The following is a 24,922-nucleotide window of genomic DNA, read 5'->3' as shown; positions in this document are numbered from 1 at the left end:
CCATTTCTAAGCTGAAGAGCCATTGTTGTCCGTAAACGCCTCCAAGGTCATGTGGCCGGCATGACTGCATGGAGTGCCGTTGCCTTCCCACCAGAGTAGTACCTATTGATCTACTCATATTTGCATGTTATCAAGCTGGTAGGTAGGCAGAAGCTGGGGCTAATAGGGGGAGCTCACCCTGTCCCATGGATTTGAACTGCTGACCTTTCAGTCAGCAAGTTCAGCAGCGCTGCGGTTTCACCCATTGCACCACTGCAGCCCCTAAGAACAAATCTACGGAACCTATTTTGTTCGTAACTTGGGGTCTGCCTGTAATATATTTCTGTTTTCTATCTTACTTAAAACTACTGGTCTTTATTTGCACACTTTAACATTGTTCATGATTCTGGACACTTCAGGTTTGTCACATGAGGTGATCTTCAGATGTATACGGTCACCTGGTTTGTTTAAGTACACCAAAATAATAGTGATGACATTATTATACATTTTAGGGAGTCCCCAGTGGTGCAGTGAGTTAAACCCCTGTGCTGGCAGGACTGAAGACCGACAGGTCGCAGGTTCGAATCCGGGGAGAGGCGGATGAGCTTCCTCTATCAGCTCCAGCTCCTCATGCGAGGACATGAGAGAAGCCTCCCATAAGGATGATAAAAACACCAAATCGTCCGGGCGTCCCCTGGGCAACGTCCTTGCAGACGGCCAATTCTCTCACACCAGAAGCAATGTGCAGTTTCTCAAGTCGCTCCTGACACAACAAAAAAATTATACATTTTATGACAGGACCATCATTTATAATGACATCATGTCACTTTTGATAACACAGATGACACTGGGTTGTTATGGGTTTTCCAGGCTGTATGGCCATGTTCCAGAAGCTCAGGAAAGAATGCCATACAGCCCAGAAAACTCACAGCAACCCAGGGATTCCAGCCATAAAAGCCTTCGACAACACACAGATGATACTCTTCTCTTCCCTTTCTTTCTTTCTTTCTTTCTTTCTTTCTTTCCTTCCTTCTTTCTTTTTTTCCTGCAGAAGAATCCAAAAGATATTTTCTGCTATAGTCCAAGAGTTTGGCTTAGAATCACTTGGAAATGTGCTTCATTAGATTCCTACAAATAAAAAAATGGAAATGCACCAAAGAAATGCAAAGACAAAATGACAACAACCACTCCACCCAAGGTATTATACGCAGCCCAGTGGCATCTGGAGTCATTCTCTGGTTCATTTTGTGAAGTGTAGATATTATTAGAAAGTACATCAGTATCCTTTGGTAAGTCTCTAAATATATCTATCATAGAGATGCAATGATTTGTGGCTCTGGATTGTTTAATAATAGAAACAACACAATGTTCCCAGGCTCTTATAATTATACAGTGGAATGAAAAAAAGCTCAAGAGAAGTAGTATTGGATTCTTCTCTGAAAGGCCTGTGGGTTTTGTTCAAGACAAATTCCTGGAATCGGGATGTTTTTAAATTGTAAGTATATATGATTCTTCGATGCCAAGCTACAGCCAGTGTTGAGGAGTGCTGGAAGCTGCAACTCAACAATATCTGAACAGTCATGTGATTCCAACTCTAATTTAAAAGGGTATCTATGAACAAGAGGAGAACAGATCCACCTCCAATCTGAGCAGCTTTATGTGACAGATCAATGGTCTGACTCAATGTTAGAAAGGTGCATATGGTGGACACTACAATACAACCTCCAGGATTTTTATTTGGATTGCCGCGCATCTGTTGACATTAGCAAGCAAAGGATTCAGTGGCACATTTTGGCTTCCTGAGTGCTGAGAGGCTGGGGTTTTTAACAAGCGTATAGAAGAGCAGCCATCTTGTTCTGGCTTTATTCGATACTTTAAAATCTAAAGGAATGGAAGAAAGAAAGGGTTAATTTCCAATGGGTTCTATGACATTGTACTCCAGATCTGTTCCCTCGATGGCACGGCCAACAGGTAGAACAGACAACTGACTATTAAAATGCAATAAACTCTTGACTCCAGCTGCGGTATGAGCCAAGCACTCTTGGCACCATTATCATCTATCTATTTATCTATCAACCACTGTGTGCATTTGAAAGATGGAACATTTCTCCACAAATGTCAACATTTTGTGCAGAACACGAAATACAGCACAGGATGAAATTTGATCATTTAGCAAAGGCACTGCTCGAACTCTAAAGGTTTACCAGTAAATGACAGAATATTCTGACATTTCCTACTGACATTTCCTAAAACATTTAAGCCTTATTGGTAAATGTCAAGCTTTTATTTGTAATATTTGCTACAGAATAGCACTAGGGATAAAAAAAATCATACTCAGAGGTACCAGATCCTCTCTGACCTTGGATGGTAAGGGTCAACTTTGATTAATACTTGGATGAAGACTGCCAATACCAGGTGGTGTAGGCTATATTTCAGAGGCAGGAACCAACAAAGGCACCTCTGATGATTCCTTGTCTAAGAAAACCCTATGAAAATCATGGAGTTGGCATGAGTTGATAGGCAACTTGAAGGCATACACAGAGAGACCAGGTAAGTACATAATCCCAGACAAATGTTTACACAGTCAAAATCTACCTGTTGCATTACTGAAGTGGCTATACAAGGTGCCAGTCTGTTGCTGCCTCTCTCTGGTTTTCATCATGACATGACAAAAGCAGATAAGAGTAGGGTTTGTGTGATAATTGTCCATAAAAAGCATCCCAATCCACGTCCTGAATCCTGCAGTGAAATAATTGTTCTCATTGTTATACAGTAGAACCTTTACATAAGAATGTCCCAACATAAGTATGTCTTGACTTACAAATCCTCCCCCAGCCTATAGCAATGTTTTGACATCCAAACACTGTTTTGACCTGCAAACAGTGCAAAAGAGGCCTCCTTGCCCCCTAAACTAGTTCTAACAGCAAGAAACAAAACCTGAACAGCTCTGGATCTTCATGCAAGGCAGGAACTCCAACTCCGTGTGATTGTTTCCCCTCCATGTGATTGTGTCCTTCTGACTCACCCGCACCATAGCAAACCTACCTATTAGGCCAGTGTTTCTTAACCTTCCTAATGCTGCGACCCCTTAATACAGTTCTTCATGTTGTGGTGACCCTCAACCATCTAATTATTTTCATTGCTACTTCATAACTGTAATTTTGCTATTGTTTTGAATCGTAATCTGATATGCAGGATGTATTTTTATTCACTGGACCAAATTTGGCACAAATAACCGATACATCCAAATTTGAATACTGGTGGGGTTGGGAGGGGGGATTGATTTTGTCATTTGGGAGTTGTAGTTGCTGGGATTTATAGTTAACCTACAATCAAAGAGCATTCTGAACTCCACCAATGATGGAATTGAACTAAACTTGGCACACAGAACTCCCATGACCAACAGAAATTACTGGAAGAGTTTGGTGGGCATTGACCTTGACTTTTGAAGTTGTAGTTCACCAACATCCAGAGAGCACGGTGGACTCAAACAAATACTCAATATGCCCAAATATGAACACTGGTGGAGTTTGAGGAAAATAGAGCTTGATATTTGGAAGTTGTAGTTCTTGGGATTTATAGTTCACCTACAATCACAGCAGGAGAAGGACTTTAGGTAGGAGGATTCACCCTCTGTTTCCAAAAAGGAAGATAAGGACAGGTGGACAGATCTTCAGCCTTCTCTGCCAAAGGGGTTCTTATCATCAGAAATATATGTTTTCTGATAGTCTTTGGCAACCCCTCTGAAACCCCCTCGCAACTCCCCCAAGAGTCCTGACCGCCAGGTTGAGAAATGCTCTATTAGGCAAAGTATGAAGGGAGTATTCTGTCCATCTACCATCATTAGGTGTCAGATTATGTGTCATAATCTGCTCAGCACCTACATTGGGCAGATAACTCCAGTGTAAATCTGCCATCAGAGCAATCTTCAGCATGTCCTCCCTTTTGCCATCACTGCTGCTTCTTGCCATTGGAAGAAGCAGCGGGGAACTTCAGAGTACTGCTAAACTTTGCCAAATGTAGAGCAAAGTTGGTTTAAAGTAGTAACAATAACAACAAAACCCACAATACTCACTGTAAGCCACTGAGTGTCAGGGACAGCCAGTGATCCATTTGAGGTGAGTACAGGATTTGTGGGCAATATAGACAAGACCTTTGTTGGCTTGTGGAAATGGAACAGGGCAGGGAGAAGACATCTAGTTATTTGCCTCCAATAGCAACATTTTAACATCAGAACAGGCCCTCATTCATTATTCTGTTAGTTGTTTTTTTCACTGTTCTTATTTACAAAACAGATGGAAGTGTGCAGCCACAGCTTGTTCTTTTTGTTTGATTGTGGGTCTGCCTGTTTGCATATTTGCTTCCTTTTAAAGTCTGGAATAATTGGGAATCCTACACCCTGAGGACCCCATGCCCTTACCCATGTCAGCTGCTTCGTAGCCTTTGGGCATGATTGTCCTGTCTATCCGTGCAATGAGCCAGGCTCCCACCATGACACTACACAGCAGCCGGAAGAGGCACATACTCAGACCCAGCATCACGTTGTAGAAGAACAGAAAGTAGTTGAAATTGTGGAACATTTTCCTGAAAACAATAAAACAAACAAACAATCGGTCAAATATCACAGGAGATCTTAGCATCTGTACGCAAGAGACAAGTCCCAGTGTTGCAGTTTTCATATGTACATCAAATGTCAGTTTGGGAGAACAAAAGAGTGCCCCTTTAGCCATGTTTGCATAGATTCATATTATTTAGCCCAACCAGGTTTTGAGTATTGTGAGTGATCTTCATTAATCCAGAGTAAAATAAAATGAGCCACACTCTAAACTCACTGGGAGAGTCACAATTTGTATCTCTGTTGCACTCCAATGCCATCATCAAGGCTATGCAATTTTGCAAATATACCTCTGGATGTAATATTGTAATTGATTAGTACATCTGAAGAAGTAGATTGAAATCCACAAAAACTCATGATGAAATAAAACAACATTAAAGGGCTGCTCCCTTATTTCTTCCCTCCTCCAATATTCCTTTTCATGCTGATGCAGACTTACATGGCTGTCTCTTTGAAAACTATTCAAGAAGAGATACACACATACATGTGTGTACGAACAAATGAGATGGGGAACTTTCAGTTTTCATGTCTCAACATTGCTCCCCCCAATAGCTACTGTATTGCAATTACTCATTGAAAAAACAAAACAAAAAACTGCAAGAAACCAACCAGGAAAATAAGTAAGACCATATTTTCTCCAAAGGCATGCAAGCACCAAAAATATCTTTATCTTTCTCAGCAAGACATATATAAGAGGCAAGACGATATATATATGTGTGTGTGTGAGAGAGAGAGAGTATATATATGTGTGTGTGTGTGTGTGTGTACACACACACACACACATATATACTCTCTCTCTCTCTCTCCCCCTGTGTACACTATACACACATACATATACATATGCACACACAAACTATTGTTCCAGAAAGCTGGATTTCAAGAGTCATTTGTGTGGTGGAATCTTAAGTGGGTTCAATTATACATCTGAACAAGTCCAGAGTTATGATGTACAGAGCTGCTTAGATCAGGTTTATTCAAAGTGGTGGTCCATGGGGGACGCCTGACTCGACAGCAGTATATGTGAAAAAGATCTTGGGGTCCTCATAAACAAGAAGTTAAACATGAGCCAACAAAGTCATGTGAGGGAAAGTCATAGGAAGGAGGGAGCAAGCTTGTTTCCTGCTGCCCTGGAGACTGGACGTGGAACAATGGGTTCAAACTACAGGAAAAGAGATTCCACCTGATCATTAGACAGAACTTCCTAACTGTGAGAACTGTTTAGCGGTGGAACTCGCTGCCCTAGAGTGTGGTGGAGGCTCCTTCTTTGGAGGCTTTTAAACAGAGGCTGGGTGACCATCTGTTGGGGGTGCTTTGAATGCGGTTTTCCTGGTTCTCTTCCAACTCTAGGATTCTAGATACTCACCTACTCGTCTACGTAAGAGCTGCAAAGATGTAGGAGTCAGTGGCCACAAATATGGCACTGGTCCCTGGCACATTCAGAGAAAAACACTGGAAGTCCCTCTCATCACATAGCAAGATAGGCATCCGCTTAGAGTCAGGGTTGATGCCAATGTTCTGGCTATTCAATACCACAGCTGAGACAGCAACCCTTCCTGTCTGCACAGCTTCCGCTTTTTGTTGTTCTTCCATCTTTTTGTTAGGTTACTTCAGTATATATGTTCCTCCTAGTAGGAATTGTCCACATTTTTAGAAGTATGACTCTTCCACCTTAAACATTAGAACTATACATACACACATGCATACAGGGTTGGAAACACTTTTGTTTGTTTGTTTGTTAATGCAAGCTGACAAAAATGCGGATCCCTTAGGGAAAAATAAAAGTTGGTATCACAATTCTCTGGGACTGACCTGTTATCAAGAGCCAAAGGCTTTTCCTTGTCATCCAGTAAAATCTTTGGCTGAAGGAAGAATATGCCAGCAGTCCCAATCTGCATCAGCATGAACCCCACGAAAATGCCAATTGTGAGACTGAGATAGAAAAAGCAGCAGGAGGTTAGACTTTTAAAAGATTCAATTAACAAAAATAAAGGGAGCGGGAGACAAAGTCTTGTCTTGAGCCAAAAAGGATTTAGATATATACAGGCTCAAGACAAAATCATGATATGAATGTGATCCAGAAGCAGTATATGAATAATTTCACTGTACTCCAAAAATAGTGGCATCATCTCATAATAAAGCTTTCTGGAGCAGTATAACAGTGGTTCTACAACTCTCAGAAATCCCAGCCAGTTTACCAGCTGTTAGGATTTCTGGGAATTGGAGCCCAAAACATCTGGAGACCCACAAATTTAGTACCACTGCACTAGAAGCATATCACCAATTATAGACTATAAGACACTGGTTTGCCTGCAGCCTCCAAGTAAATTTGCGTTGAACAAATTACTGCTTCACAGCACATCCTCCCGGCCACTCTACTAGTTCAACTACAATTGAAGGTACTTACATCACCATTCCCACACTTTTCAACATGTTTATCCCTTCGCCATTCATGATGGGCAAAACGAAAATGTACATGAACACCAGCCCCAAAAGACACTGCACTATGTGGATGATCAGGTATCCTGTGGGGAAAACACACAACCAATTAGAAAGGAAATAAGAGGGCAACCCCCAAAATGAATGCTTGTTTACAGTATAGAGCTCCACGTACCCCATAGAATGTATGCAATTTGCCAGCCAGAATATCTTGCTATTGATGCCTGTTAATGTTTCAACAAAATGAAAAATGGAGAGACATTTATATATGATCGTTTCCCATCTGTGTAATGGATAAGAAGAGTATATTTACAGCCTGACCTGCATCTTTAATGGAAATTATTTCTTGGACCAAATTCTTTTTTTTCCAACTGAAGTCATTACTAACAATGCTACACAATTACTAAGAGACTGATATTTGACATACGTGTATATAAAATCCAAACATCCATCTTCCATCTCGCTTTCATCACATCCCAGTGCGATAGGAAAATATGACAAGACCTTGCTGTCCAGCATGAAGTCAAGCAATCATTATTGTTTTCAGTGACCATACTCACTAATATTAGAAAGCAAGCTTGGTCCACACACCAGCCAAATTCTCAATGTCACCTCTTTATTTTCTGAAGTAAAAGGGAATAGATATGTTTGATTCCCTTAAGGAAAAATAAAGCTCTGCATTTTGGAAATACAATTGCAAAGAAAGGCAGCCTCTCAACATCCCTGATACTTGATGATCAGAAAATTTGATGGATCTTTCTATGTTGTTGTCATAGCATGTGTTATGGTTGTTAATAATAGATAATATCTAATCATATTTGCCACAATGTACTTCCCTGCTATCCTTTGCCTATACAGCAAAGGTAGAAAATCTGTGGCTATTCAGTGATTTTGGAACTCTAGTCCTTATCAGCCATAACTTTCAGTCTCCATCAACCATAGCCAGCAAACAAATAGATATTGGAGTCCAGCAACGTGTGATTCCACAGCCATAGCATTTAAAATCGTGTCAAACTGCACTAACAGATGCACTTTCTCTCTGTCTTATCCCTACCACCCACTTTTCAATCTATTATATATAATAATAATAATAATATTTTTCTAATAATAATAATAATAATAATAATAATAATAATAATAATAATAATATACTTTATTTATATTCTGCTTTATCTCCCTGAAGGGACTCAGAGTGGATTACAACAATAATAATATTTTTCAAATAACAATAATAATAATAATTATAATAATAATAATACACTTTATTTATATTCTGCTTTATCTCCCCGGAGGGACTCAGAGTGGATTACAATAATAATAATAATATTTTTCAAATAATAATAATAATAATAATAATAATACACTTTATTTATATTCCGCTTTATCTCCCCAGAGGGACTCAAGAGTGGGTTACAGTACACACATATATAGGCAAACATTCAATGCTTTTTATACAGAGAACAACAATGACACGCAATACACAACAAAGGCAAAGGTTTCCCTTCCATCTCCGGCATCTGGAGACAGCGCTCATGGGGAGGTGCTCTTGTTCCATTTTTCCATGCTGAGGAGGTTATTATCCATAGGCCCTCCTGTTCATGTTTCTGGCATGGCTGCATGAGTGCATTTTGCCTTCCTGCCGAGGCGGTACCTATTGATCTACTCACATTACATGTTTTCGAACTGCCAGGTTGGCAAGGGCTAAGGTTAAAAGTGGGAGCTCACCTCAACTCGTGGTTTCAAACTGCTAATCTTATAGTCAGCAAGATTTTCTGTAGCTAGTGGTTTAACCTATTGTGCTGCCGCGGCCCTTTTCAGTCTATCTTAGGCATAGCAATAATTAAGAGATGCCCAGAAATGACTGATAATAGGAGTCAGGGAGTAGCAGTTATGATGAGTTTGATTCAAGGTTTTCTTACAGAGGACAGATTTAAGGACCAAAGAGACTGAGGACTCACCACACTTTGAGTAGATGAAAGTTTGCTGAACACCAGCGGAAGGAATTCCTTCTGCCCTGCCCACAGTCGCTTCATGTGTTTCCTAGGAAAATGCATTATCATGCTGTGAAAATTGAGTCAACGTTTTTCCAGTCTTGTAGCTGCAGAAACAAAGGCCCCATCTATACCAAACATTTAATGCAATTTCAAACTGGTATTGAAGAAAGTGGTTTCGCTGGGCAGACGATTCCATAGGAAATGTTGGAATTGGTTTGTAGCCTCGATGGTGATTACACAAACCACAGAGCACTGGAGCACATTGAGGGCTTTCTTTTACACATTTATGTGGGAGTTTGTTGTTCGGTCGCTACAGTTTGAAGCCAGCTTCGAACTGCATTAAATGATCAGTGGGGTCACAGATACACATGTGACTGGAGGAAGTCTAGTTGTAAACTGCCCTCAGATCAGCCAGAAATGTGGACTTTCTATGTATTGTCGAAGGTTTTCATGGCCGGAATCACTGGGTTGTTGTAGGTTTTTTCGGGCTATATGGCCATGTTCTAGAGGCATTTTCTCCTGACGTTTCGCCTGCATCTATGGCAAGCATCCTCAGAGGTAGTGAGGTGACTACCTCTGAGGATGCTTACCATAGATGCAGGTGAAACGTCAAGAGAAAATACCTCTAGAACATGGCCATATAGCCCGAAAAAACCTACAACAACCCTGTGGAGTCTCTGTCCCCATGCCTAAGCCCCAGCAGAAATACCAAACATCACAAAGTCAGGACTGAGAACATGCATACCTGTAGCAGGCTAAAATGTGGAACACGTAGGTGATGCATGTGAGAGAGGCAGTGAAGGTGGTGAAAATCCAAACACCTGTGGGACAAAGAACCATAGTCTTTAGCCTGTATTAAATTAAATCTATCCCATGTATCAAAATGACAATGTTCTCAATCCAACATCCCTTCAGGATAAAGTAAATATGAAATATAGAACAGCCATGCGAGGTGGCTTTGAGACTATACTGCACAGGGAGGAAGGGAGTATCAACTTACCCAGTACCCCAAAAAAGAAGAGCCAGGCATATAAGGGACAGTTATGTATGCATATATATTTTTTGGCTTTTTTGTGATTAATATCCATATATATCAAAAGCTGGTTTTAGAACTAGGATCCCTGCAAAGTGTTACCTTCTATGTTGGCAAGAAATTCTTTCAAACGCTGGATACTTGCAACTGCTTCTGATGCATTCCTGGATGTGTTGCTGGAAGCAGCAAGTGCCTCAAAATCCAGCTCCAAGGTTTCCAGCACATGAGAAACACGCACGTAAGCATAACGTTCCACCACAACAAACTGGAGGAAAAGTAGATTAAAAAGCTCCTTAATTAGCTTGCTGAGAGTTTATCCACTCAAATATTTCATGCTGCGAATCCAGCCATGAGTGACTGATTTTGGCAATGTTTTAATTTGCTATGCAAATGACTATAATTATCTACCCAACATCCACCGGAGAAAGAAGCCTTTCAGTATCCAAAAAGGCCTGCACTACAGTGAGTACTCCAGCAGCCTTAGAAAACTAGACAACACCTATGCACTGACTTTTTTTTTTACCATTCAAACCAAATGCCAGCTTTGCTGATGTAGGGCCCTTCCACACAGCCCTATATCCCAGAATATCAAGGCAGAAAATCCCACATGATTGGAGTGTGGGCTCAGATAACCCAGTTCAAAACAGATATTGTGGGATTTTCTGCCTTGATATTCTGGGATATAGGGCTGTGCGGAAGGGCCCGTAGAAAATATATTACTTTGAGCTTCTATTCTATGTGACTCCAAGAGTCTCTTAACTTTGAAAAAGGCAATGAGCAATGCTCAGCCATCAGTCAGCTCTTTAGTTGGTGGAATTATCTGTACATATTAGTGAGCTGAGAGCTGGTATTTTAATACTTTAATACTTCTTCTCTTCACTTAGGGTACATCTGCACTGTAGAACTAATGCAGTTTGAACCATATAAACTTCCATGGCTCAGTGCTACGCAAACATGGAAGTCGTAGTTTTACAAAGCCTTTAGCTTTCTCTGTGAAATACTGCTTGCACCTCTCCAGATGACAACTCCCATGATTCCACAGAATCAAGTTAAAGGGGTATCAAACTGCATTAATTCTACAATGTGGATCAAGCATGGGCAAACTTTTTTGCCCTGGGGCCGTCTTGTGGGCCCGGTCGCAAGGGCTGGGCCAAGAGGGAGTGCAGGTGGGGCCAGAAATGGGGGAGGGGCAGTGGGGTTGGGTCAGGGCCAAAAGAGGGCACAGCCAGGGTTGGAAAGATGGGGCTGGGGCCAGGGCTGGGAAAGGGAAGGAGCAGGTCTGTCAAATGGCATTAGAATTTTTGTCTCCCTGGTTCCTCTGGGCCATGGGAAGGCAGCAGTCTGTCTTCCCAGGTCCAGAGAAGGGAGACAAACACGCCACTGCTGAGCACTCTCCAGAGAGTGCTTGGCAGCGGTGTGTCTCTGACTTGGTCCTCCTCTCAGCCTGGGAATGTGACTGGCCATTGCGTCCGCATACTGAAAGGAGGGGCAGAGCAGATGGGGGGTGGAGCCAAGAGCCCAAAGGGCCATGTCTGGCACATGAGCCTGGGTTTGCCCATGTCTGGTGTAGATGCACCCACAGCCTGCAGTAATCATCTTGCAGAAGAGACATACACAATGGCTAATACCATTGCTTCTTAAACTATGGATCCCAACCCCAAAGGGGGTTGTCTTAGCTTAATGTTGTGGTCATGAAAAATTTGGCAATAGTAAAAGGTTTCAGAATGCCACCTAGTGGTTTTATAGACATTTACATGACTCTATATAGCAACAACACTGTTTACAGGGGACTCTAGAAAATGCTTCAACCTTTTTTTTTTAATTTTCATGTCAGGAGCAACTTGAGAAACTTCAAGTTGCTTCTGGTGTGAGAGAATTGGCCATCTGCAAGGACATTGCTCAGGGGACGCCCAGAAGTTTTGACATTTTATTATCCTTGTGGGAGGTTTCTCTTATGTCCTCACATGGGGAGCTGAAGCTGACATCCACGCTCCCCCCGTATTCAAACCTCCAACCTTTCAGTCTTGCCAGCACAAGGGTTTAACCCACTGCACCACTGGGGGATTAAGCTGTACTACATAAAAAGAAAAATCAAGCAAGCCTTGCAAATGCTGATTTGTTATCAGAACATGTTTGGTTTTTTTAAATACCTATTTCATACCTATATACCTAGGGTCATGTAAATATTCCTTGGGGAAAAGGTGTTGTGAGTGGAAAAAGTTTTAAAAGCCCTGCACTAGACGAGCTTTCTGGTTTCTTTCTTGATGACATAGGCAGATACAACTGGGAATCGCTGTCCCATCTCTCCACACTTGTAAATTTTAATTTCACAGATTGGATTATTGTTGCTACTAAACACCATTTTAATAGAGTCCACCATAACACCACTGTCCATCTTGAGCTGTATAAAGTCAGGATTAGTAAGTAATCAAATCTTTAGTTACTGGGAAGAAAAATGATGGGAAGGCGTGCATGAGCATTTCTACATATTCTCACTCAAATGGACAGGGGAATGGGGATGGCATTGGGAAGTGCAAGGAGGGCCAGAGCCCCCATAGCCCATTCCCACTGCTCTTGCCATCATCCCACTGCTGTCCTCTTCATGCTCTCCCATTTCATTCCCTCCCCCTCACATGAAGAAGATAGCAAATGTGCAAGGGAATGCATGTGTGCAGCCAGGCCCACCCTCCCTACCACTACATATACTTTTCCTCTCCACTGAAGTCTTGTCCACCCCCCCACCCCCCGCAAAGTTGACTGTGCATCTCCACATATATGCTACTCACACATTTCAAAAAATGTATTAGCAGTGACATATCTTTTTCTCCTAAAACTTCTTGAACATACAGTGCAGACAAAAGCATCACCCTGAAAAAACTTTCTCCACAAAGAAAAGAAAGAAACGAAATAATATGCAAGCTCTCAGCTTACCATGTAGAGGCATATGATGGCCAGCAGAGCCATGCAAATCATTCTGCTGGGAAACTGAAAACAAGGGTCCCATTTGTAAATCTTTCGCTGGATCCAGGATTTCTCAGGCTGCCTGTCAAGAACAAACAATGCATGAAGTATACTAAGGAGATGGGTCTCAATGGAATTAAGAAAGAAAGTGTGATCTGTGGTCAGGAAATGTTTGGTAGACAGCATCTTTTTCTCTTTCTGATATTGCACTATAGACCCCAATATAGCTGTCATCAGCAGATGCCTTCTCTCCATTGTGAACATTGCCCTGCATCCTATCACACTATGTAAAATTATTGTTGTTCCTGGTTATAAATGACATTTCCTAATTGTTTTTATCTTTAAAACATGGGAAAAGTTTATGAAACTGCAAAAACTTTGTCTTTTGAAGTTATACCAAAAGGTTAAAATGGCATATGAAAGGTTAAAGACAGCAGCCACAAAAATAAAGTTTCTGGAGTACTTTCAAGGTAAGAACTACTTTCAAGGTAAGTAAATTAAACAGAAAATAACAGTTTTACGCCAGGAACAGATTTTTGTTTTCAAATTTTGTTACATAGTTGGATTGCTGTGAGTTTTTGGGGGGCTGTATGACTATGTTCCAGTAGCATTGTCTCCTGACATTTCACCTTCATCTATGACAGGCATCCTCAGAGGTTCAACTGCCATAGATGCAGGAGAAACATCAGGAGAGAATGCTTCTGGAACACGGCCATACAGCCCAAAAAACTCACAGCTAGCCAGTGATTCCGGCCATGAAAGCCTTTGACAACACATTTGTTACACAGTGCAATTTCAACAGGAGTAGATGTCTTGGATCAGTGCGGTTTACCTGTGAGTCAACTCATCATTCAACAGCTGAGTCAACAAATTGACACTAGCTGGAAGTAATCAATAGGGTTCAGGTCAATATGTCTTCTGTGGGCAGCTTTATTCATTCAGACAGAGGACACATCTACACTGAACCATTTATTAGGTCAGTTTAGGGTTGGATCATCCTGTGGGCAGTTACGAAATGCACATGGACTGATCCAGATTAAGACCAGGAATGTGGCTTAGTGTGGCTGCATCCCAGGTAAAAATAGCTCAGAGTAAAGCCCAAAGTCTGCACTAGGATTTGGGCTCTTCCTTGAGTTTTGGCAATGCAGACACTAACAGCAGGCTCCAATGTGGAACAGCTGTGGGTGTCCTGCTAGCTATCCCAAGCTTTCCAGATTCAGGGGACAAGAGACATTTGTCCCCTCCTGCTACCTCCCTCCCTGTCAGTGTTAGCTACAGCAGCAACATGCCTCTCAAAAAATTTCCCTTTCTCTTTCTGTGCCATGCGATTGGCGAAGGAGCCTGGGGGACGGGAGAAGGGCTCAATAGGGGCCATGGTAGCACAGCAGGTTAAACTGCCAGCTGCAGAAAAACTTGCCAACCAAAAGGTTGGCAGTTCAAAGCCATGAGTTGGGGTGAGCTCCCGCTGTTAGTACTAGCTTCTGCCTACTTAGCAGTTCTGAAACAATAATGTGAGTAGATCAATAGGTATTGCTTTGGCAAGGCGGTAAAAGGTGCCCATGCAGACATGCTGGCAATCTGATCAGTTAGGCGTCCACAGACAACAGACTCCTTGGCATGGAAAATGGAACAAAAACACCTCCCCATGGCCAGAGTTGAGCATAGCCCCCAGATTCTGGAGATGTAAAGAGGGAAGCCTTTGCCTCTGTCTGTGAACTGTCTGTCTTTGTTATTAACTGTACAATAGATTGAATGTATTCCAATCTAAGTCCCCTCAGGGAGATAGAGCGGAATATAAATAAAGTTTATTATTATTATTATTATTATTATTATTATTATTATTATCCCTACTTGCTCCTCCCAAGCTCTGTTGCCAGTCAGATGGCTCAGAAGGAGGAAAGGTGACTGCCAAGCCACACGTGTATTGCCCTGTCATCACTGTAGTTAAGCAACAAGAAGGGAAAGAGTGTGGCAGTTGGCCCCCTGGCCCAAACTGGCTTTGGCATAACTAAGGATGCTCTCCAACTGTTGAAGTGGCTCAGGGTGGCTCTGTCAGGTTGCAGTGTGGGCCGGAATCATCATTTTGGATGCCAAAAATGGCCCATGTTATGTGTAGAACTGCCCAGAGACAAATGAAAATAAGAAATGTTCTGAGTATTTAGGAATAGTTGGAATATATGACACACAGTGGATAAGCTGGAATGTGTCCAGAGGAGGGTGACTAAAGTGATCAAGGGTCTGGAGAACAAGTCCTATGAGGAGCGGCTTAAGGAGCTGGGCATGAGAAAGTGGAGAGGAGATATGATAGCCATGTATAAATATGTGAGAGGAAGTCACAGGGAGGAGCAAGCTTGTTTTCTGCTTCCCTGGAGACTAGGACACGAAACAATGGCTTCAAACTACAAGAAAGAAGATTCCATCTGAACATGAGAAAGAACTTCCTGACTGTGAGAGCCGTTCTGCAGTGGAACTCTCTGCCCTGGAGTGTGGTGGAGGCTCCTTCTTTGGAAGCTTTTAAACAGAGGCTGGATGACCATCTGTCAAGGGTGCTTTGAATGCAATATTCCTGCTTCTTGGCAGGGGGTTGGACTGGATGGCCCATGAGGTCTCTTCCAACTCTAGGATACTATGATTCTATGATTTTTGAGTTCCAATTTCAAAAAGGAAAAATGAGCACAACACAGAAAACAGAAAAATGAGCACAAAACCATCCTCACTGCTTTGGAGGCTTCCTCATCAGTTGCTGGACATACTGAGCCTGATGCACTTCCAGGAAAGATGTTTCCCCCTGTAAGAGAGAAAGAAAGAGTTTCTGATTGTTCCAACGATCCCAGTTTTGAGTTGGCAAATTGAAAAATCTGTGAATGATGCAGAGTTTAGGAGATCATGCCTTGATATCTTCCATAGATTTCCTCTATATTTAATAAATATGTGCATACATATGTGCTAAAAGAGACCTACACGAAGTCAACTTATGCATAGCACAAAGAATAGTACAAGAGTCGATCCAACGTCTAGTTCCAAGAAACACATAAAAGTCAAAATCACAAGCAAAGAACTTGCTATAATGGCAAGTTAGAATGTTGCAGCTGTCTTCTGTCATGTGAAATGGGTGCATGACAGGTAGGCAATTTTTAACACATGGAACAAAGCAAATATATTACCAGCAAAAATACTCACAGTTTGATTAGTCTGGAATTGGAACCATGAAATTTTCACAAACGTAAGGACAAATCTCCCTAGCAGAAATACCAGGCAGAGCAAAGAAGGCCAGTAAAAAATGATATTTTCATAGACTCCCACCATCTGTGTAGATAAAAAATGGATTTAGTAGGTTTCCAACATGTACAATTGCTGGTCATTTCTAAACCTGAGGCAGACTCTGTATTATTTTTTTCCCAGGCTTCAGCACACCATTGCTTTCTCGCAAGAGTGCAAGGTACAAGTAAATGCAGTTGTTAGGTCTGATCTTACTGATAGTTCCAACTCGAGTAGATCTACTGAGTCAATGAAATAGACATATGTGTTGATTCACCAGTGAACAAAATGGATATACTGTAGTTGGGACTAATTAACAGAATTCCAGCCTTAGACTCAGCCATAGCATTAAATTAATGGGGTTTACAAAAATGGTGATTTAAAAAGTCTTATTAATTCTTTATATGCAGAGTGCAAACATGATGTATCATTTGGGTTTTGTTTTTTTTTTTTAAATATATTTTTATTGGCGTTTTCAATTAATACATACAGTGAGGTACGGAGGGGTAGCGGGTATAGGGATTTAGGATGGGGAGGGGAGGGGAAACGAGGGGAGGGGGTGGTAGGGTGTGTGGGTGGGAGATCACCAGGGATTGGGGGTAGGGAGGATCCCAGGGGGAGTAGAATGGGGAGTAAAGGGAGTGCGACTGCTTAAAAAAAAAGCTTGACTTCCAAAATAGTTGGCGGAAGATGTTCCTCAGTTTGTAGTTTCTTTACTTCTTCCCTTGTTGTTTTGTTTCCACTACCCTATGATCCGTATTCTTGTAGGATATTTTTCTTTTCTTTTAGGTATGACCTCATCGGTTCCCAGTCCGTCCTTCTTTTCTTATTTTTGTCATGTAGTAAATTGGCGAGGGAGTCCATCTCCATTAGGTCTCTGGCTTTTAATAGCCAGTCTTCTGTCGTAGGCAGCTCTTTTTGTTTCCACTTGCTCGCAAGTACTGTTCTTGCTGCTGCTGTCAGATGGTAGAGAATTCTATCTTTATTAGTATCAAGGTCGAAGTCTATTAAGTGAAGTAAGTAATATTCAGGTTTTAGATCGAATTTTGTTTGAATTATTAGTTGGATCTGTTTGTGGATCTCAGCCCAGAATCTCTTCACTTTCTTGCACTGCCACCAGGTGTGCAGGTATGTACCTAGTTGGGAGCCACATTTCCAGCAATTGCTGTTAATTCCTTTATGGAACCTCGATATTTTTTGTGGAGTAAGGTGCCACCTGTAAGCCATCTTGTACCAATTTTCTGTTATTGCGGCTGAGCTGGCGTATCTGATCTTTTTCCTCCAGATGTCTTCCCATTCTTGGAGCAGGATGGTGTGTTCAAAATCTTTAGCCCAAGCAATCATGCATTCTTTAACTAGGTCCTTTTCCGTGTCCCATTCTAATAGTTTGCTATATATCATTTTTATAAGTTTTTTCTCCTTCACCATGACTGAATCCCAGAAGTTGCCTGTCGATGCAAAATCCGCTTTCTTGTCCTCCTTGAATGCGTTTGCCACTTGGTGATAGTGGAACCATGACAGATTTTCGTCGATCCTCCTGAGCGATTCGATGGATTTTAGTCTCCACTGGTTATCCTTCTTTTCTATCAGGGTTTTGTAGGTGTGCCAGCGGCTGCTTGGGAACTCTCTCTTATGATTGGCTTCGATGGGTGATAGCCATAAAGGTGTTTTGCAGTAAAAATTTCTCTTATATTTGTCCCAGACTTTGAGGAGGGCTGCTCTGACAAAGTGATTGGTAAAGCTTTTTTCAATTTTTGCTTTGTCATGCCATAAATAGGCATGCCAGCCTCGCCTCAAGTCAAAGCCTTCTAGATTGAGCATCCTTGTTTTCGAAATGGTGGCCCACTCCTTCACCCAGGTCAGCACGCTGGCATGATAGTATAGTTGTAAATTTGGTAGGTTTAGCCCTCCTCTTTCTTTTGCATCTGTCAGCGAATTATATTTAATCCTAGCTTTTTTGCCATTCCATACAAATCTTAGTATGTCTTTCTTCCATTGTGTAAAACAATGGTTGGTTCTTAATATCGGAATCATTCTAAACAGAAAGGTCATTTTAGGGAGTAAGCTCATCTTTATAATGGCTATTCTGCCCAATAAACTCAGATTTAGTTGCTTCCAGCTTTCTATCTTTTTGGTAATGTCTCTCCGTGTAGCCTCATAATTGTTCTTCACTAGCTGTGCGTTGTTTGTTGTGAGGTAGATTCCTAGATATTTTATCTTGCTGACGATCTCGAATTGCGATATGTTTTGTAATTTTTCCTTTTTTGTTGGAGTCATATTTTTGGTCATAATTTTGGTTTTTAATTTGTTTATCTTTAGTCCTGAGACCTTCCCATAGTTGTCTATTTTGTGAATCCAATTTGAAATCGCGTCGAGGGGTTTTTCCATAATACAGACAATGTCATCCGCGTAAGCTTTAACTTTGAATTCATCCTTTCTGATTCTAGTTCCTTTCAGATCATTGTCTGCTCTTATATCCTCCAGCAAGATTTCCAATGTCAAAACGAATAGCAGGGGTGATAATGGGCATCCCTGCCTCGTTCCCCTTTCAATATTGATGTTTTCTGTTTCCTGTCCGTTGACCCTGACATTTGCTCTTTGTTTTGAATATATTGTTTTTATCACGTTTATAAATTGAAAGCCCATATCTTTTTCTCTGATTAGTTGCAACATAAAATCCCAACTGACCCGATCGAAGGCTTTCTCGGCATCTAGAAACAACAGGCCTAGCTCTTTCTGTGGATTACTTGCGTAATACTCTATTATGTCCAAAATCATTCTTAGGTTTTCGTGCATGTGTCTCGATGGGAGAAATCCCATTTGATCTTCATTGATGATGTTACTGAGGAGTTTTTTCACTCTACTTGCAATTATACTGGTAAAAATCTTATAATCTGTGTTCAACAGCGATATAGGTCGGTAGTTTTTCATGTTTTCAGTCTCTGTTGAGTCTTTTTGGATGAGTGTGATGGTTGCTTCCTGCCAGGAATCGGGCATTCTGGCCTCGGATAAGATGTTGTTGAATATTACTTTTAAGTGCGGGCTCAGGTCATCCTGGAATATCTTGTAGTATTTTGCAGTGAATCCATCAGGACCTGGTGCTTTGTTATTTGGTAGATCATTTATTGCTTTCCTGATTTCCGATTCTGCTATTGGTGTGTTGAGGAGTTCTCTTTGCTCATCGTTAATTTTTTCCAATTTGTGCTTTGCCAGGTATTCTGCTATGTCTTCCGGTCTGATTTTGTCTTTCTGATATAATTCCTCATAGAATTCTTTGAATTGGTTTAATATCTCTTCTTCTGTGTAGTAGGTTTTCCCGTTTCTTGCGATTTTGGTGACGTGCTGTTGTTGTTTCTTCTTCATCAGTTTCCTGGCTAGCCATTTGCCCGGCTTGTTTGCGTTAACAAAATAGTTGACTTTCATGTATTTTAAATTTTTTGTGAGTTTTTCAAGTTGGGATGAATTTAGCTGTTTCTTCAGCAGATCTAACTCCAGCTTAATCCGTTTATTTTTTGTTTTTTTTTTAGTTCCACTTCTTTTTCCTTTATTTTTTCTGTTAGTGTAAGTAATTCTTCATGTCTTTTCCTGTTCCTGATTGTGCCTTTCTGGATGAAGTGCCCCCTAAGCACTGCCTTGCTGGCGTCCCAAATCACCTCTGGTTGAATTCCATCATTTTTGTTGAGTTCGAAGAATTCCTGGATGTTTTTTCTAAATGTCTCTATATCTTCTTCTTTTCGTAGTAGGAATTCATTTAATTTCCACTTCCGTTGTCGTCTGGGCCCTTGGGTCTCTATTAGGATCGGGCAGTGGTCGGACAGTGTTCTGGGCAGAATCTGAATTTTCTTCAGCTTAGTCATTAAAGTGTTTGAGGCCCAGCAGGCGTCTATTCTGGACCATGATGAGTGTCTGTCCGAGTAGAAGGTGTAGTCCCTTCCCTCCGGATTCCTAACTCTCCAAGCGTCTTGGAGGAATAGATCTTTTCTTAAATCGAGGAAGCTAGTTGGTAATTTCCCTCCATTGGTGTCTTTCCTGTTTTTCCTTGTTCTGTCCATGTTGCAATCTATTACGCCGTTGAAGTCTCCTACTATCATAATATCCATTTGTGTGTGTTCGGAGAGTTTTTTCCGGAGTTCCTTAACAAAGTTTGTTTTGGGACCCGTGGGGGCATAAATGTTACAAACCAGAATCTCTTGTTCGTTGTTTCTGATTTTAATCCCCACCATCCTACCATCTTCATCCTTAAACGCCATTGTTGCACTTAATGAGCTTTTAGCATAAATTACTACTCCTCTTTTTTTTTGTGTTGCTAGTGAGTGAAATTCCTTTCCCAGTTGAGGTTGTGTCAGGTATGTACTGTGTTTCACCGTGATGTGCGTTTCCTGAAGGGCGATCAGATCATAATTACCTTTTTTGAGTAGATTGAATATTAGTCTTCTTTTATTCGGGGTGTTCATTCCGTTGACATTATTAGAGTATATTTTAATCTTACTCGTCATCAGGGGGTTGCTTCTCGCTGGCTAAAGGTCCCATGTCCTTCTTTCCCTCCTCTTCGTCCAACGATTCTGGTCTTGGCCTCTTCTTGTCTTTCTTCCTCCATTCCTCGACTTTGTGCCTGAACCCTGTCGGGTCATGACTCATTTTATTTGGTTCGGCTGCACCTGCGGGGTTTGAGGATAAATCCAGATCTTTTTGGAGTCTCCTATAGAATTCCTTCGCTTTCTCCTCAGATGTAAGCCAGAATTTGCTTTCTCTGTATGTCACTTGAATTCCCTCTAGGCGCTCCCATCTAAATTTGATCTTGTGTTTCTTGAGTTCGTCTGTCAATAAATAATATTTCTTCCTCTTGCTTATTGATGTGGCCGTGAATTCTTTAAGTATTATCACTTTTTTCCCCTTGTATGTGATCTGATCTCTTGCTTTCATCCTGATTATCTCATCACGAACACTTCTTCTACAGAAGTTGACCACAATATCTCTGGGGACCTTGTTTCTTTTAGCGTAGCCGGAATTTATTCTCTGTATCGTGTCAATCTCCTTGCTTATTTCCTCAAGGGCAGTATTAATCGTGTGGGCAGTGATTTCCGTTATTATTTCTCTTAAGTTTTCACCTTCTTTCTCTTCAATATTTCTAAATCTGAGTTGGAAGTCGGTCTCTTTGCTCGCCCATAGCTCTTGTTGTTTTTCTAGTTTGTCCTTCGCCTCCTCTAATTTCTTTATTTTGATTTCCGTTTTGTCTTGACCTTTCTTTAAGCCTAGGCTTTCTTTCTTTAGGGTTTTTATCTCGTCCTGTACACCGGAGACCTCTTTCCGTATCTGAGCCATGTCTTCCTTCATTTCTTGTCTTAATTTTCCCATTTCTTTTTGGAATAGCTTTTCCATATTCTGCTGTGTTTTTTCCTGGCTTTCTTCTATTTTTTTTTCAATCTTTTCTTGCATCTTCATCATTTCCTGCAGTAGATCTTTGAAGGTTGTTTCTTTCGGAGTCGTTTCGAGTTGTGTGGAGAGCCTTCTAGCAGGGGTGGGGATCAGAACCGGTGCTTGCATTGTGGGTGTAGTTGCGATTGCAGTTATAGGGTTTGTTGTGGAGCTTGTTATGGAACTTGTTATTTTGCTTTGATTCGCTGCTGTTGGGATTTTCTCCGCCATTCTCCCTCTTTCCCTTCTATTGGGATGATTGGGTCTTGGGGTTTGGAGTAGTTTCAGTACCGGACAGTCCTGTTTCTGATGTTGCTTGAGGTGTTTTATACCTCTGTGCTTCCTTGGTCTGCCACGTCACTTAGAATGTTCTTACTCAAAGTTTTAATTCTGTTTCTTTTTCCTTCCCCGGCTGGTTACTTTTTGGGGATTTTCCCTGTGGTGTCTTTTCTGTGTTATTCCCTGTCTTCTCTACTGGTTCCCTCTGCGCGTCCTTTGCGTCGGCTTTGAGTCGGTTTGTCCACTTGCGGGAGATCCTGTTGGGGTGGGGCAGTCCTTCTCGTGAGGAGGAGGGCGAAAGGCAGCAAAGTAAGTGGTTTTACTTTTATTACTCGTCGGAAAAACGCGGGGCGGTAAGATCAGCAGGGTGGGTAGAGTTGGAACGGGGTGGGAAAGCCGAGGGTAGGTCCAGTTGACTTGGGGGTAAACTAAGAAAAAAAATTAAGTAATGATGCGAGAGTGCTAGTGACTACTCACGTTTTCCTGCTTTCCTGCTTTCCGCTCCCTCAATTCTCCAATTCTCCAACTCTCCAATTCTGCAGCCCGTGTAAAAAGAATAGGAGGACAGAAGAGATCCTCAGTTCCTCCGTTTTGTCCGTTTTGTTGCCTTGCCGTATCATTGCTTGCTTTCAATTCACGTTTTGTTGTCCTCAATCCCGCTGTAAATAAGTAGTGGGCCCGGTATTCCGCCTCTCTATTTTCTTCCTTCTTTTTTCTCTTCTTCTTCGTGTTTCATGACTAGGTGCCTTTTGTGGAGGCAGGTTACATTTACAGTTCTTTCGAACCGTGCTTTCCCCTCTGGGTGCCGGCCCTGAGATTGCCAGGCAGGTTTGACCATCCCCCTTGAGAGGAGGCAGTACTACCCGCCCTCGCAATTCAACAGGGGTTTGGCAAACAAACCGACCTCCGTCCGTCGGTTTGTGGGGTTTCTGGCCCCTTGCCCTGTTGGGGGGAAGCTCAGGTCTTCCTCTGGCTCGTGGAGCCTTGGAAGCCTGCTGCTGCCGCCATAACGCCTCCACCGGAAGTCCCTATCATTTGGGTTTTGGATTAGGACTCTGAAGACCTGGGTTTGAATTCCCACTTAGCATGAAAACCCACAGGATGGCCTTGGGCAACTCACACTCAGAGGTGGCCCTAGGTAATTTTCAACAGTAAGCAAACAATATTTTGGCGCCCCCCTCCCCCCCAACCAATCACTGATATATATTTTCTGTGCATCGTGGGAGTTCTGTGTGCCATATTTGGTTCAATTCCATCATTGGTGGAGTTCAGAATGCTCTTTGATTGTAGGTGAACTATACATCCCAGTAACTACAACTCACATATGTCAAGGTCTATTTTCCCCCAAGAGCGCCTCAAGAGCGCCCCTGGGCAAAATCAAGTATACTGCGAATGCTTACTTTGCGTAATGGTTGAGCCGCCCCTGCTCACACTTTCTCAGCCTCAGAGAAAATTAAGGGCAAATCCAATGCAAACCAATGCTGCCAAGAAAACCCCATGATAGGGAACCCTAGCATTATCATGAGTCAGAAATTACTTGGAAGCATACAAGGGCATCAAATATGAGAGTTGAAACGATTGGATTTATCACCAAAGGTTATAATATTAAAACATATCTAAAGTATCATGGAGCCCCCAGTAGCTCAGCGGGTTAAACTGCTGAGCTGCTGAACTTGTTGACTTAAAGGTCAGCAGTTCAAATCCAGGGAGCAGGGTGAGCCCCCACTGTTAGCCACAGCTTCTGTCAACCCAGCAGTTCAAAAACATGCAAATGTGAGTAGATCAATAGGTGGAAAGGTCACCACGCTCAAGGCAGTCATGCTGGCCACATGACCTTGGAGGCGTCTACGGACAACGCCGGCTTTTCGACTTAGAAATTGAGATGAGCACCACTCTCCAGAGTTAGGCATGACTAGACTTAATGTAAAGGGGAAACCTTTACCGTTGTTAAAATATCCTATTAAAAACAGTTGCATTAAAGGCACAACAGTAAAAGAAATATGGCACCCATTAAAAGCCTCTTCCTTGCCAACCATGCAATTGCTAAAAGCCCAGAATACAGACCTTAAATATGCCCTGTGTCTTATGGTGCATCCACAGTCCACAACAGCAGTTTGATGCCATTTTAACAGCAGTGACTCCATCCTACAGACTCCTAGTATATATACTTTGGTGAAGTATGTGGTGTCTGTTACAGAGTTTTGCTGCAATACTTTCCTGAACTACAGCACTACTGCTCTCTAGACAGACCACAAACACCAGCATTCTATAGTATGCAGCTATGACAATTAAAATTGTGTCAAGATATTATAATTTTACAGTCTGTATGCACCCCTGCTTGTATATGGAGTAATGGTCACACAACACCATAATTATAATGATAAATCCTAATCCCAACCCTAGCTAGATATCATTTATCACCTGCACCCAATCCTTCATCCCACAAAGGAATAACCCAATAATTTTCACAAATTGTGTGCCAACTAAAAGTAGCAAGGTATAAGAAGAACAGGAAAAGTTGCACTATTAGAAATAGAATCAGAACCCTGTTTTGAAACAAAAGGGTATATTTAAATATAGGCATTGGTATGCCCTTCCACCAGCAAATTCCAGGCTTCAAACTGTCCACACACACCACACTCAAAATGCAAAGCAAAACAAGCATGCAGTCAGATTCAATCACTTCTGAAGACTCTGCCAAACATTCAACTGTTTGGAAAAGATATAAATGTTTGCTTTGAAAACTGGATAAGTCACTTTGCTCAGTTAATCGTCCTTCACTATTGAAGGACAAGGAAGATTAGCTGGGTAAAATGATTAAGAATCCAAATTTGCTAGACAACAATGTTCAGAATGATTAAACTGGCCTACCAAAATCCTGAGCCCTTCAGATGTTTTGGACTACAGCTCTTATCACTCCTGACCACAAACCATGTTGGCTTCAACTGGTGG

At 41.8% G+C, this 24,922-nt stretch overlaps 1 protein-coding gene across 1 annotated transcript in view; it reads right to left on the bottom strand.

The window, feature by feature from the left end:
• Positions 1 to 766: 766 nt before the first annotated feature.
• LOC132768130 (stimulated by retinoic acid gene 6 protein-like) overlaps positions 767 to 24,922 on the bottom strand; it is a 39,789-nt gene continuing 15,633 nt past the window's right edge. Inside the window, exons 7-18 of the mRNA XM_060763763.2 lie at positions 16,199 to 16,324; positions 15,736 to 15,806; positions 12,989 to 13,100; positions 10,160 to 10,322; positions 9,770 to 9,845; positions 8,989 to 9,070; positions 7,206 to 7,254; positions 6,999 to 7,116; positions 6,404 to 6,523; positions 4,400 to 4,563; positions 2,575 to 2,718; positions 767 to 1,860 (exon numbers count right to left, since the gene is read on the bottom strand). Of these exons, the coding sequence (XP_060619746.2) occupies positions 1,742 to 1,860; positions 2,575 to 2,718; positions 4,400 to 4,563; positions 6,404 to 6,523; positions 6,999 to 7,116; positions 7,206 to 7,254; positions 8,989 to 9,070; positions 9,770 to 9,845; positions 10,160 to 10,322; positions 12,989 to 13,100; positions 15,736 to 15,806; positions 16,199 to 16,324 (1,344 nt within the window). The 3' untranslated portion in view covers positions 767 to 1,741. The remainder of the gene's footprint in view (positions 1,861 to 2,574; positions 2,719 to 4,399; positions 4,564 to 6,403; positions 6,524 to 6,998; positions 7,117 to 7,205; positions 7,255 to 8,988; positions 9,071 to 9,769; positions 9,846 to 10,159; positions 10,323 to 12,988; positions 13,101 to 15,735; positions 15,807 to 16,198; positions 16,325 to 24,922) is intronic.

Source organism: Anolis sagrei, chromosome 2 (genome assembly GCF_037176765.1).
Source record: "Anolis sagrei isolate rAnoSag1 chromosome 2, rAnoSag1.mat, whole genome shotgun sequence".
Classification (NCBI taxonomy): Eukaryota; Metazoa; Chordata; class Lepidosauria; order Squamata; family Dactyloidae; genus Anolis; species Anolis sagrei.
The sequence above is the reverse complement of the archived record's forward strand: the minus strand, read 5'-3'. Positions and strand labels throughout refer to the sequence as shown.